At 54.3% G+C, this 14,357-nt stretch overlaps 1 protein-coding gene across 1 annotated transcript in view; it reads right to left on the reverse strand.

Moving 5' to 3' along the window:
• TMEM63C (transmembrane protein 63C) overlaps positions 1-3,406 on the reverse strand; it is a gene marked incomplete at both ends in the record, with an annotated part of 32,713 nt that extends 29,307 nt beyond the window's left edge. The window contains 3 exons of the mRNA XM_084239955.1: positions 2,251-2,332; positions 2,688-2,767; positions 3,257-3,406. Coding sequence (XP_084096081.1) covers positions 2,251-2,332; positions 2,688-2,767; positions 3,257-3,406 — 312 coding nt within the window. The remainder of the gene's footprint in view (positions 1-2,250; positions 2,333-2,687; positions 2,768-3,256) is intronic.
• Between the last annotated feature and the right edge of the window lie 10,951 nt (positions 3,407-14,357).

A 14,357-nucleotide genomic window follows, 5' to 3' on the forward strand; every position in this document is an offset into this window, starting at 1 on the left:
CACACTGAATCTGAAATGCCTGTATTACGCCTATGTGGAGATCGTCTAAAAGCCATTGGGTAAGTGGGACTGGAGGCCAGAGGTAAAAACTTAGGCGGGATCAGGTAGGGAAGTGTGCTTTTGTGATTAATAAGATTGATAGAAATCTGCAGATGTTTATTTTATGTGCGTGTGCAGCAAATTCTTGAGATGACCAAAGTGTGATCAGTTCCATGGACATTTTCCTCACATTTATGTGGCCTTCCTCTACCCTTCCTATCTTGCAGCTCCCAAAACCCTTACAAATGTCCTAAATAGTGAAGTGATAAAGGCATTTATTATTGGCTAAGGAGGTGACTCTGGGAAAGCCCCCCCCCCAGGCGGGATGGGGGTGGGGGGCTGGTGGGCAGAACCAAGCGCAGATTAGCAGGCTGGGCTTCCGGGCCGGCCCCAGACCTCTGCGGAGGAGACCTGCAGGCTGAGGTCAATCACCGGTGATTTAATCAGTTGTGCCTGAGAAATGAGGCTTTCACAGGCCCCCCAAGGAGGGGCTTTAGAGAGCTTCTGGGTTGGTGGCAGAGATTTGGGGAGAACAGCAAGCCTGGGGGGAGGGGAACATGAAGCTGACCCCTCTCCTCACACCTGGCCCTCTGCACCCCGGGCAGCTGGCTGTTCCCCACTTAAGTCCTTTATAATCAATCGTGATCTAAGCAGTTAAGGGGTTTCCTGTGAGCCGCTCTAGTAAGTGAATCACACCTGTGGAGCATCAAGCGTGCTTCTGAGCTGCTGCCAGCCGGCCCAGAGAGCAGGTGAGGGCCTGGGCTTTGCTGGTGTCTGGAGGGAGGGGGTCTGAGCCTGTCACCCGTGGATCCTGACGTTCTCTTGGGTAGACGGTGTGGGAATTGGATTGAGCTCTCTGACCCCTGCTGATGGCTGAGAATTGCTTGCTGTGTGGGGAAGTCCCCACACACCCACCTTGGAGGTGGGGCGGGAACCCTGAATGCGGAGGCAAAGCAGTGAGTGTGGGTGACGTTGCACGGAGGGAAAGCAAGAAGCGAGGTGGGGAGGGCCTGGGGTCAGCTGTGGGGACTGCGGGGGGTCGGCAATGGGGTGGGGGGACTTGCAAAGGGGGCAGGGGAGGAACAGACAGGAGAGGAGAACCCACAGCTACATTTCACAGAAGCAGATGAAGTGCCTGTTGGGTATGAAAGGTGCCCGGTGGCAGGTTTCTGAGGGATGAGATGAGAACTGGGGAAAGTCCATCGAATTTTGTGGCACGGGGGGTCGTCTGGGTGGAATGATGATGAGGTGGCACCACATTTGAGGGGGTAGAGGAGGGGAAGCGCGAAATGGAGACGCCCGGCCCCGCGCAAACTGCCCTTTTGGGAGCGCCTGTGATGGCGAGGGAGACAAGGCGTTGGGTCGAGACAGGCGTTGGGTCGAGACAGGCGTTGGTCGTGGGGGTGTGAGGTGCAAGGGAAGCTCCAGAGCCTCCCTCTCCCCCACGCTTTCCTGCACTCAGGTCCCTGCTCCAATGTCATTTCAGGCCTCCAGGTCTTTCCCCCTCGACCACAGCCCCCAGCCATGCCACTTGAGCTGCTCCTGGGATTGCTGGGAGGATCCTTGCCCCCCTTCTTCCTTCATGCACTTGCCACCACCCTACAGGCGAGTCTGGGGGTCTCTCACCCAGGAAGACAGTGCCACAAAGCAGGACTTCACCTGCTCATTGGCTCGCTGCCCAGTGCCCAGGCCAGCAGCTGGCACACAGCCATGCTCCAAAGCTTCGAGCTGAGTGACGAAGCAATTTAGGTGGAAGGTGGCATCTGAGAGGAGGGGAGGGAGGAAGAGAAGACCACTCTCCGCGGGGTGGGGTTGGGTGGCAAGAGATTGAGGTAATTCCTGCCTGATGTCTGGAATCTTCTATATGAAATGGGAAGTAAGTCCTTGGCTCAGAGTGGGGGTTGGGGGCAGGACTGGGGCTGTGAGAAGGGTTGGACATTTGAGAAAACTAGAAAAATTAGATTTAAAAATCTCTTCAAAACAATAGAATTAGCGAACAGTTACTCAGCACCCCAGAAGGTAGCTATGGTTGACAACGCCATGAGTCTGATGGGGAAACCGAGGTCTGGGGAGGCTGAAGAATGTGCCTAAGGTCACCTTGCTAGAAGTGACCTGGCTGGCTGCCAAGCCAGAAGATGTTCTCGTTCCTTCCTGCACACACCATCCTGCTGCCCGGATGAGGGACCCCTGCCCCGGCCCCCCAGCACTCACCTTGTCCTTGTCTTCCATCTCCAAGGAGATATCCGAGGGAGAAGTCTTCTCACTGTGCTCCCCATAGATCAGCGAGGTCATGCTGAGGGCCAGGAAAGGCAGAGGGAGGTGGAAGAGGAGGAAAAAGGCTAAGGAGCGCCTTGGTCTCTGGCCCGCTCCCTGGGCTGAGGGCAGCAGGCCAGTCCTGCCCAGTAGTGGACACGCGTCCACGTGCTTGTGAGCACACAGCTCTGTGTATAAAGAGCTGTCACCCTGGGGCCAGGTGCCCACACATCTGGGAGTCACAGGATCCAGAAAGTCTGAGATCTGAGAAAAAAAGTGGCCTCGTGCCCAGCCATGGCTGCCCTCCAAGTCACCTTTGTCAGGGTGGGCTAGGCGGGGGCACCTGGTCATGGCAGCATCCCCCAGGGGAGCAAGCAGCTGACTCCAGCCCTCACCTGTCATTGTGCATCAGCAGAGCCAGGCGCCCGTAGTCCCATGCAGCTTTCCGGAGGAAGGAGTAAACCACAATGATGACCTGCAGGCGAATCAGGGCAAGAGAACTCATGGATGCTTTCCCCTTGGCCAGCCTCCTGCATTCCCAGGGGAGCTCCTGTCCCTGAGGCCCTTAGGGGGCTCCCCCAGCTAGAGGGAGGGACCATGACTTTTTGTTTTCCGAGTGCCCAGTGGCATCCTGGCTCAGAGTGCATGCTCACGCTTTGTTGGACAACCAGACAAGGAAACTGTTGAAGAAATCAGCAAGGGGAGAGAGCGGAGTCCACGGGCCCTAGCCAGGTGGGCCTTGGGACAGCGGTGCGTGGAAGACAATCTTGGGATTTCTTCCTGCTCCTCCACCCCAAGGTCCCGAGGCCCAAACACAGGGGCCACCGTGGGCAGGGCTGACATTCACACAGTTCCCACCAGTGTCTGTGGGGACAACTCAGGCCCTCGTTGCACCACGTGTGAGAGCCGGGCTGTCTGCCCCAGATCAGACCTCACTTCCACCCACCACAGAGCCCAGACTCACCAGCCACAAGAAAACATTGATGAACAGCACTGTGGGGACACCTCCAAAGGGCTGCCCCTTCAGGACGGTGCTTTGAGACTGGAAACACTCGTCCATCGATATGTTATGTGTTTTTTCCACCACATTCAGTTTGGCCTGCGAGACAGCCATTCTGGAAGGCTCCCTGGTAAACAGAGGGGTCTCCAGGTCGGATATAAGGCCTCTTCCTCACTGTGAAAACACAGAAGTGAGTGCACGTCAGACCCAGTGCCCGGTGCCAGCCTGTAAGTGATGAAGGCAGGCAGGGCAGCCTCGAGATGGCCGCAGGCCTCCCTTGTGAGACAACAGCCTCCCAAACCCGGGACCATGAGGACTGGGTGACTCAGACTTCCTGGGAGAGTTTTGTTGGGGTACTAATGGCTTCATCTGGGGAGAGGTGGGGGAGACAGAAAAGGGAATAAATCTCCTGCCATGACCAGGAGATGGGGGTAACCTGGAAGCCCGAGGCTCCTGGTGCTAACATACAAAAACAGAACAAAGGGCATAATAAAGGAAGAAGATGTCCCTGGCTAGCATCTCACTGGACTAGGAAGCCTCTTGCTTATCTTTTTAAGTACCCCTAATCTCTGTTGCCTTTTCTGCCTAGGCTGCCCAGTTTTATTATCCCAGGTCACTGGTAAACTCACAAAGACACGTTTACCCAAATGTAAACATACACTAGATTACATTGAACATGGCACGTTTTGCAAGTCAGCCTTTGCCGGAATCAGAGTAGCTGCAAGGCCACTTCTGGGGTCTCTTGGAGGATGGAGCAACTCTGAGCCCCGGCAGGGAGTTGCAGTTCTGCTTGTGGCCACCAGAGGAAGCCAGTGTCGAGGAAGCAGGTGGCAGAGGGGCGTGTGGGGCATGCAGGGCATGCTGAGGCCTAAGATTCCCTCTCCTACCTGAGTGGGGTCTCCAGAGAGGCTCCCAGTCAGGCCTGCAGGCTCCACTCAGCTATAGGGCTGCTGCAAAAGAACAGAGGCAGATGCACAGGACTTAGGGACCAGATCTTTTCTGGCATCAGCCCTTTTTATGCCCAGGTTGCTGCTCTTTACCACAGACAGGTCTTGCAAATACTTTCGGTCTGTTCTTGTCTTCCCCTTCTCTTTATGGTGGATCTGAAGCACCAAAGTTTTGAATTTTGACAAAGTCCAGTTCATGCAATTTTCTTTTATGGACCACACCTTTGGCATCTAAGACGGCTCCGCCTGGCCCAAGGGCTTAGAAGGTCTTTACCAATGTCTCCTTCAAAAAATCTTATCGTTTTAGCTCTCGCATGGAAGGCTGCCATGTGTTTTGAGTTAAGGCTTGTGTCTGGGGTGAGGTAGGTTCTAAGCTCATGTTTTGGCATGTGGATGTCCAGTTATTCCAGCACTATCTTTATTTTTTTTTAAATAATAAATTTTATTTTTATATCCCCCATACAATTGCAAACCCCCCCCATTCTGACCCCAATCCCTCCCCTCCCGCCCCCCACCCCCCAAAAAGTGTCTCTGGTTCATAGTTGTTTGTTGATTTTGATTTTCACTTTCTTATAGTTACTCATTTTCCTGGTCCCTTCTTTAAGTTTTCTAGATTCCTGCTATGAGTGAGACCATCCGGTATTTTTCTTTTTCTTTCTGGCTTATTTCGCTGAGCATGATCCCTTCCAGCGCCATCCATGTTGCTGCAAATTGCATGAGTTTATCTTTTTTGAATGCTGAGTAATATTCCATGGTGTATATGTACCACATCTTCTTGATCCAGTCATCTATTTTTGGGCATTTGGGCTGTTTCCAAAGCTTAGCTATTGTAAATAGTGCTGCTATAAACATAGGGGTGCAGCACTATCTTTAATAGGAAGGGAACAGCTCAGAGCCACCACCCCCACCACCCCCACCCCCGGGGGCTTCCTGGGGATGGGAGCCAGGCCAAGGATGTAAAAAGCACTTGGGGCCACTACACAGTCACGGGGCTGTGGTGGCTGTTGCTGGTTAATACAGCACATGGCGAGGCAGGGCAGGGTCCGGGCTGTGAGGAGCTCAGGTTTCTATCTTCTCTGCGGAGGTCTGAGTCCTGGATGCTGCTCTTTCCATTCCTCAGCTCCCACTCCCCTTTCTCCCATTCTGAAAGTATCCCTCTCTCCTCCCTCCCCCAAAGAAGGGCCGAGGACCTACTGTAAACCAGGCTCTGGGGGTCTAGCACCTCTGCTCCCACCTGCATGAGGGTCCCAGACCCTGGGGAGACAGGCAGGTATGCCAGGCACACACCCCCGAGGCCTCCATCAACCCAGGCCACAGGAGAGTGTCCCCTCACTCTTGAGGGGGCAGAGAAGCTCCTGCGAGGGGGTGGGTGGGGAGCATGGGCAAAGGGAGACTGAGCAAGGCAATTGGGAAAGTGAACATGAACAGTCCTGGCAAGCATGGAGGCTGAAGCACCTGTTCGTTCTTTCATTTGTCCATTTGTTCCTTGAACAAGGATTTATTTATTTATGCATACAAGAGCTGGAGTATAGGCCAGAGGTAGGCCAGAGGTGTTGGTGGGTGAGAGGATTCACCAGAGACAGAGTGGGGAGCAGAACAGGTGGATCCACTGAAATACACTGCTGAGGGGAGCAGTGGGCGAGACAGGAGAGGTCTGCCGCACCATGTGGGTAGCTCCCTGGCTGGCTGGGGATCGAACTCTTGCTGTAGTGGCTGCTGATTGCTTCCTAGTGCTGCGACTTAACCCCTTGCGCCACCAGGGAGGCCTCCCTTCAACAAGAATTTGTCGAGTATTTACTCTTGCCTGATCCCAGATAGAACCTAAACTTCGAACATGAGGTCTTTTGGGGGTGTTCATGGCTTTTGGGGTTTGGGGAGGCCTGTTCCTGGCTGCTGTTCTGCCTGGGAGGATCCCAGTTACATGGTCTCAGTCTCTAAGCTTGCAGTGGGGTGGAATCCACCCAGCAGGGTTAGGTCAGGACACGCTTTCCCCTCAACATGGCTGCCCCGCAGGAAGGGGAGATGAGGAAGGAGAACACAGAAGAGACTCACCCCATCTTGCCATCCTTTTCTGCTTTCTCAGCAGCAAAGAGGCAGGAATGAGGGAGGCTGTTGCCGTGGAAACCTAGAGCAGCACATGGCCTTTGTCATTACCCCTTCACCATGCCCTGACCTTCCTTCTTTCTGGAGGGAGTTACCTCTCGGGGGGCTCAGGAAGGTACAGAAAGCTTTCTGGAGGCCAGCGCATCAGCACTGGGGAGAATGGACCCTGAAATCTGGGTGTGCTAAAGGAACAAAGAGCAGGGGTGGCCACATGCCTGGTGGGGGGCATCAGGGATCCCTCTCTAGGGGCATGAATTTCATAGCAGAGCACAGGGACTCCCCGGAGCCAGGTCATCTGATCCATCCTTGATAGTTGTGTGACCATAGGCCGCGACTTCACCTCTCTGAGCCCCACTTTCCACATCCAGACAATCCTGGCTCATAGAATCATCGTGTAGACAAAATAATTCGGATGAAGCCCTCCGCACAGTAGATGGGAAATGCATGCGCTCAGTATGTGGCGGTACTGTCATCACCAACAGCTAACTGGTGGGCCTTCCTGACCAGTCCGAGTCTCCATCCCCCGGCTTTGTCCTCAACAGGCAAGGGAAGAGGTGGGGATTATGGGAAGGGGTCCTGCGCGCCTCAAACTGCAGCCTGGAAGTGGTCTCCCTGTGCATGAAAAGCCAACGTCAGCCTTGTTTTGGGGGCCGAGCAGGGGCAATGAAAGGTGGTATTAATATTGGTTCAGTGAGTCAGGATTTCCGAGTGCCCATCCCAGTCACATGCCCCGCCCCCCAATCCTAGCCTCCTGAGGCAAGGCTGGAGGCTCAGCAGTTGGAGGCTCACTCCCAGATTTCCAGATCTGGCCTGGACCAGACCAGCACGTAGCTCCCCACTTTTCCCTCCAGGTCAGGTGGGCACCAAGTTCAAGTCCTCTGTGTGAGAAGCCGAAAACCCAGGACTAGCGTGGCCAGAAAGTCCTAGGGAAGGGCCAATCTTACTAACAGCCAACATTTATTGAGCACTTAGTACAGGATAAATACTTCCCACTTATAAAACAGCTCGTTTAATCCTGACAAGTCTCCTAAGGTACTGGAATCATCCCTAGACGAAATAAAAATTCAAAGGCCAGACATGCGAATGGTCACAAGTTAAAGCGGCAGACTGTCCCTTGAGCCCAGCCAGTTTGTCACCCTCTGCTCTGCTGCATCGCAAGTCCTTCGGGCCTCTGCTGAGCTGGGCAGGGGCAGGGCAAGAGGATGACCTTGTTCAAGCCCTAGTTCAAGGGTAAAACCTTTCCCAGGCCTTTGGGGCAGTGCCGTGGAGAGTACTGTGGCCTGAGGGACCCCAGGAGAACGGGGCTCAGGTCCAGCAGTGCGGCCTTTGGCAGATGCCTGCCTTTATCTGGGTCACAGTCTCCTTGTCTGCAAGATGAGCAGTTTCAGGGGGAGATTTCTAAGGTCCTGGCTAGCCCCAGGATTCCAGGTGTCCCAGAGTCACAGCGCACAGCTGCTCAGCCTGCATTTACCAGCTCTGCCCAGGCCCACCCTCCAGCACCCTGTGGGTTCTCAGGCCTGCATTTTGGTTTGGAGAAGATCCCTGTAGCCATAAGCCCCATCCTAGGATAAGCAGCTGTGGGTGGACAGCCATCCCAACTCCACCTCCCCCGCCCCCTGCCTGCTCACCCTACAGTGCAGAATGCCACAGGGCCTGCCCCCCCCACCCCACCAACTGGCCTCCGCTGTCTCTTCAATAATTCATCACCTTTATGTTAACAATAAGGAATGATTATTTCCCATGGTTCTGGGCCTTGAACAGATACACCGGAGTTCTGGCCATGGGCGTCCTCTTGCACCTCCCCCTCTCTGGGTCTCTCTGCATCACCCCTTTTGTGCTCTTTGAACTTAGACCTCCTCCCCTCCTCCCTCTGTCCCCCACCCCCAGCCTTTCCAGGAAGTCGGCTCTATGGCTCAGATTCATTCTCACTGCTGGGGACCCGGTGCTCTGCAGGGGGGGGGGGGGGGGCGGCTGCAGCGAGGGTTCTGGCCAATGTGCACCCCCACCCACCATGCCAGCTGGCCAGGCATCTTCCCCTAACTGTCAGTAAGCCCACCCTTGCTCTCAGTGCCCTCAGCATCTATCACTTCACATCTTCACAGCAAAGGAAGATTTGTCCAAATTTATACATGAAGAAACGGGGGGCCAGCAGGCTGGGAGATTTACCCGCGGCTGGGAAGGGAGGGGCTGTGGGATGCAAACTTGGCTTCTCTGGTTTTCCATTCAGTGCTGCCAGGCTTGGGATCAGCCTGCAGGGGATGGGTGTGTGGGGAAATGCTAGAATCACCTGGAAGGAGTTTAGATCCAGATATTGGATCTGGATGCCACACTCCAGGCTTTAAAAGTGAGAATCTCTAATCAGTTCTTATCTGCAGCCAAAATAAAGAAACACCAACTTATGATTTCTAGAGTTATTTGCATCTAGATTGGAGGTTCTTGAAGCTCTGAAATGTTTCCTGAGTTCTCGCTTGAAGCTCTGAAAGGACAGACGATGGGAGATTTGGGGATAAAGGATGGTAACTCAGTGCCCCTTAAATCATGTTGTAACGGGTTAGCGCCTGAGGGGAGTCCTTATATTTTCCTCTCAGGAGACCTCTCTGTATCCCCGCCTCCCTGGTACTCCCCTGTCCTAATTAGTTCTGAATCTGTGGATGTTGGCTGGAGACATGCAAAGACCACATCACCCCTTCCCTGGAATCCCCAACCTCTGGAAGTTCCACCTACACTAGAGGCCACTGGCCCGGGCACTCCTCCACGGGCACCGTGCCCACCCATTGTCCCGCCCCATGTCTCCCAGAGCTGCTCATCCTGCTCCACCTGAGCTCAAGCCACTTCCTGGGCTTGATGGGACCTTGGTCTCAGCAGTATTTATAGCCCCTGGGTGCAGCTCAAAGCCTAATCCCTCCTACCCAGGCTTTCTCCAATGACCAGCCAGGATTTAATCTCATCCCCACTCTCTTTACAAGCTGGCCTTGGCCACGACTGCCTGGCTTTGTCCTTTTGCTTCTCCACGCACATGAGCAGTCAGTAGCCCCAGTGTATCTGTGGTCTCTTTGATAGCAGGACTCATGTCTCTTTCTCAAACTTTCCATAGTTCTTCCACAATGAGGATGCAAGCTGGAGGTCCCAGTGAAAGATCTGAAAGACGGATGACCCTTCACCCAGGACCGTTCTCAGGGCAGGACATAACATGGGGTGGTTTGCACAGGGTGCAGAGTATACCCGAGCCCCTCATTTTTGTCTCCCCACAGCACCAAGGTTACCAAGGCTTGTTCCCCAAGTCACAGCATGCAGTGGAGGGAGCATGCATGTTTGGATGAGGAGACTGCGTGCCAATCTGGTTTTATTATTTATTAACAGCTACTGAACCCCTTGTTGCTCAGTTTTCTCTTCTATAAGAAGGATGTAACTACATTCATTCTCTGATGCCAAGATGGTTATGAGGATAAAGAAGATAGTACCTGCAGACATTCTTGTCAACTATGAATACCCAAAATAGTGGTTGTGTCTTTGCAGCCCTTTTACTAAGACTGAAGCCAGCCTTCTTTCAGAAACCTCTAAATGGACCCCTTCAGTCATCTCTGAAGCTCCGGCATGGGGTGAGTGAATTGGGGCTCCACCTTGCCATCAGGTCCACTAAAATAAAGCAGCCAGTAGCTGGGACCAGCAAAAGAGGCTGTCAGCACTATGGACAGCACCACACTGGGCAATATATTTGCGCTGCTGTCTCTTTCCCAAGCTCTGTGGACAGTGCTGGGCAGGGCCGGTGGGTGCCCCTCGCCCAGTCATACCAGCTGACAGCTACAGAATGAGTTCTATGTGCAGGAACCATGCCAGATGTCTGAATGCATTATTGGGATGAACAAGCCCATCAGATTGTATGTTGGATGTGGCCAATGGCATCAGCATTCACCCCCAGCTCTTCCCAGTGGGCCTTCCCAAGCTGCAGAGGCTGGGAAGCTAATAACTGCATTTCCAACACTCCCTTGCAGTGGAGTTCCGAATACACATCAGGTTCCATTCCATCAATTAGATGCTCTGGACATAGAGAATACAGTGGAAGGAGGAGGCACTCATCTGCCTGGAGGTTGGGCCATGCTCTGCTGATAAGCAAGGCTGAGGAGAGGAAGGAGCGTGCAGCAGATCAATGCCCAGTCTCTGGCTCTAGCGGTGGGGGCGAGATGATTGTGGCACAGGCTGCAGAGGCTCCCTGATCCCTGGTTTGTAAATGAGGAGGCATGAATTCAAGCTTCAAGAGTCCCATTCTGGCTGTGGCTGAAGAGATGGGTCGGTGCTGCTCTGCTCTGAAGATCCAGGTCCTAACCCTTCTGGTGATTTTGCGAGTGTGTAATTCCCTGGGTTAAATTTTTAATTTTGCTTAAAGTTTTCAGAGTGGCTTTGCTTCCTGTGCAAAGAATTGGTTGGTTTATGATCCCATCTTATGGATGGAGTCTTCCACCTCTCTGAAGAAGTTAAGCAACTGGCCCAGGTCAGCAGCCAGTGAGCACAAGGAGTGATGCCCAGGACAGCCGACTCTGCAGACCCTCCTACCCCTTTGCTAGATGCCATCCTATAGCAGAGAATGCCAAGCCCAGCAAATAAGAATGAAGTACCCAGGTTGAAGACAAGCTAGGCAGAAAAAAGCTAACACTGATGGGGAATTCCGGGGGTGCACTCCAGGCCCAAGTAGGCACAGCCCCAAGAAGACCTCAAAAGAAGAAAGGGGAAGGAGAGGAAGCAGACATTTGTGAGATGTGTGCCCTCTTGTTATCCGTCACCCCACTGACCATCACTTATGCTCCCCGAGCAAGCTAAAAGGTAGCAGCCTAAGAGGGAGGTTATCAGTATCCCCATTTTATAGGCACAGAAATGGAGACACAGAGGGGTTAAGTATCTGGCCTAAAGCGTAGTCCAGGTCAGGACCACCAGGACTGCAACCCCCACCCCAAGCTCCTGTTTCTCTTTTGTTTCCTCCCAGTCTAGCCTTAGTCCACACCACCCCCAAATTGGCTATAGGGGCCTCCGGGGCCACCATCCCCCACTGATTGATTGAGGGTGGGTGGCAGGCAGGAGAGGTGGAGCAGGCAGGAGAGGCTAGAGAGACAGAGGCAGGACTGGAATTGACAGCTTTTGGTGGCCTCTGCGGGTATAACTAGGGAGAGCTGCTTTGCCCATTCCAGGAGGGCCGTGTTTCTGGGGAGCAGGAAGACAGGCTCACCACCCAGGTATGCTCTAACATGTAAGGCTCTCCCTGCTAAAGGGAAGGACAGGAGGCAGAGGCAGCTAGAGGGTGGAGGGGAGAGGGCAGCCACCTGGACCTGGACCAGAAGTGAGTGTGTAGCCTACCCTCACCCCACCACCTCTGGGGTGCTACAGGAGCCCCCCTAGCCAGGAAAGTTCCATCGCCTGTTTTCCAGACTCTGCGTCCCCACCAGTGACCCATGACTTTCAGCCCCTGGCCCCAAGTCTGCAAGCCACCGCCAAAATGCCCACATGGGGGCAGGGGCCAGGCCTCCATGGGGTCATCACCCACATTCCGGGAAGTGAGCAGTGACTCGGTGGGACACTGGAGGAGAAGGGGTGACTCCCTGCTTGTGCCAAAAAGACAAAGCGCTAAGTAAAAACAGCAGAATGTAAAGCTGTTAAATGAGAGGATCTTAATTCTAAAAAAAGAAGGTAAAGAACAAAAACCCCAATGATACCTGTGATAAAAAAAAAAAAAAGACCAGGCCCCCCCCCCCCCCGTGGTGCAGCAGTTGAGCACTGGGCTGCGAAGCTGCCCACAGCTTCTGCAGAGCCGGTTTGATCCCCGGCCGCCGGTGAGGGCCCCACATGGCGCGCAGACCTCTCCTGCCGCCTGCTGCTCCCCTCAGCAGTGTACTTCGGTCCTTCTGCCTGCTCTGCTCTCCGCTCTGGCTCTGGTGAATTCTCTCACCCTCCCGTGCTTCTGACTGTACCCAGTGCTTGCATAAATAAATAAATAAATCTTTAAAAAAAAAGACCAGTTTCTGTGGGGAGGGACTGTGTTCTTGCAGTGGTCTTTCACAAGAAATTTTGGAATTGAAAAACGATTTCATATGAGCATGTGCTAGTGATTAAAATTAGGGGGAAAAAGACTTAAAAAGGAAGACTTGGTATCTCAAGGTATCTCCAGGCACAGTCAGCTTCCTTCTGCACCAAATCCTCCTCTTTGCTCCTTAAAGGCCCTTGTTTCGAGCAGCTCCCACAGGGGCTGGTGAGGGGGTGGAGGAGACGGAGGCCTCAGCGGCTCCTGTGTGGGCTGCCTCCTCAGGAGAGCCAAGGCCTGAGTCTGCCCCCCACCCCACCCTCCCCACATAGCACCAGGCACAGGAAGATCAGGGCTGGACCCAGCAGCATGAGGTCTCAGTGGTTACCAGGGGGTCTGCCCAGAAGCCGGGGTGCCCTCCCTCTCCAGATCAGGAACTCCTCCTGGCAGCTGACCACAGCATCAGCACCTGGGGGCGGTGATCGGGTGGGGTTGGTGGCCTCCCCAGCACAGTTCTTGCTTGGGGGCCAGTCTGCCCGGCCCCATCCACTTCTGCCACCTGCTCCACCTCTCCAGCCTGCTCCACCTCCCCTACCTGCTCCTTCTCCTGCCTGCTCCACCTCTCCTACCTGCTCCTTCTCCTGCCTGCTCCACCTCTTCCGCCTGCTCCACTTCTCCTGCCCTCCCACCAACCCTCAATCAGTCAGTGGGGGATGGTGGCCCCTGAGGCTCCTATAGCCAATTTGGAGGTGTGGACTAAGGCTAGACTGGAGGAAATAAAAGAGAAACAGGAGTCTGGGGTGAGGTTGCAACCTGGTGGTCCTGACCGGGACTACACTTTGTTCCAGGTACCCAAGAGTGTTTATAGTCACCGCCTGGCAGGACAACAGCCCTGATGGGGCAGGGTGATGACTGTCTTCATTTTACAAACGAAGATACTGAGTCCCATCCTGCAGAGGGTGAGTTGCCTGCCCGGGTCGCACAGCAAGATGTGGTGGGGGTGGGGGGGGCAGAGGGAGGTGTGCGGCCTGAAGCCGAGGCCCAGGCGTTAGCAGGGCCTACCTGATCCTTCTGTCTTCTGAGCTCCAGGCTCCCGGCCTGCTCCGGGGTGGAGGCTGGGACAGTGGCGGCTCACTAGGCTCCGGTACCCTCCCATCTCCCTACTAGAAGCCTCAGCTCTTGCACATGGGTGGCTGCTTGCCTCCTCAAGGCCTTCCTCTCCCCATTCCAAGCCTCCCCTTTGTGGGAAGCCTCTGATCCCTGCCCCCAGTGGAAATGCTCCAGGTCAACAATGGACAAGGCAGCCTTCCCCGAGCACCGGCCTCAGCAACGATGTCCTCCCTCCACGCACTTATTCTTTCCCGAGTTCCCCACAGAGACCTGGGCGCCAAGGAGGAGGAGATGTGCTTCTCCCTCACAACCTGGTTCTCGAAGCAGGGTGATAAAGGCCTGCACTAAGGGCAGTTATAACTGGGAAGGGCTGAGCAGTCCAGGTGAAGCCATTGAACACAACCTGTAGTGTCCAGGGTCTTCCTGGACAAGCTGAGCCCAAGTAGCCCTGCAGGTTGCAATCACCAGCTAGAAGGGATGTCTGAAGCTCTCCTGAACGAGGCCAGCATGGCCAACCTGCTGCTCTTGCTTCACCTCATCCTACCCATCCCTCATCTGTACCCACGGCCTCTCATGTCTTTCCTTTACTTCCTGCAGCCACCGTCACTCTGCCACAGGGTCTTAACGTATGCTAGTCCTTTCCCTGGAATATCCCCCCTCCCGCTAGCTAACTCATTCTCTCACTAGGTAATTTCAATTTTTGCTTCCTTAGAAAAGAAATCCAGATCAGCTACAGGGCTTGGCCTCAAGGGGTTGCTAGCCAATGGCAGAGGGGAGGGACTAGAATCAAGGTCAGGTTACAGATCTACCCCCAGGTGTAGACTCACCTGGGAAATGGGAGGTCTACAGGACGAGTGTCCCCCAAGGTGCCTGTCCTGTCACCCCTCCATTCCATATG

Source organism: Talpa europaea, assembly GCF_964194135.1.
Source record: "Talpa europaea genome assembly, chromosome: 8".
NCBI lineage: Eukaryota > Metazoa > Chordata > Mammalia > Eulipotyphla > Talpidae > Talpa > Talpa europaea.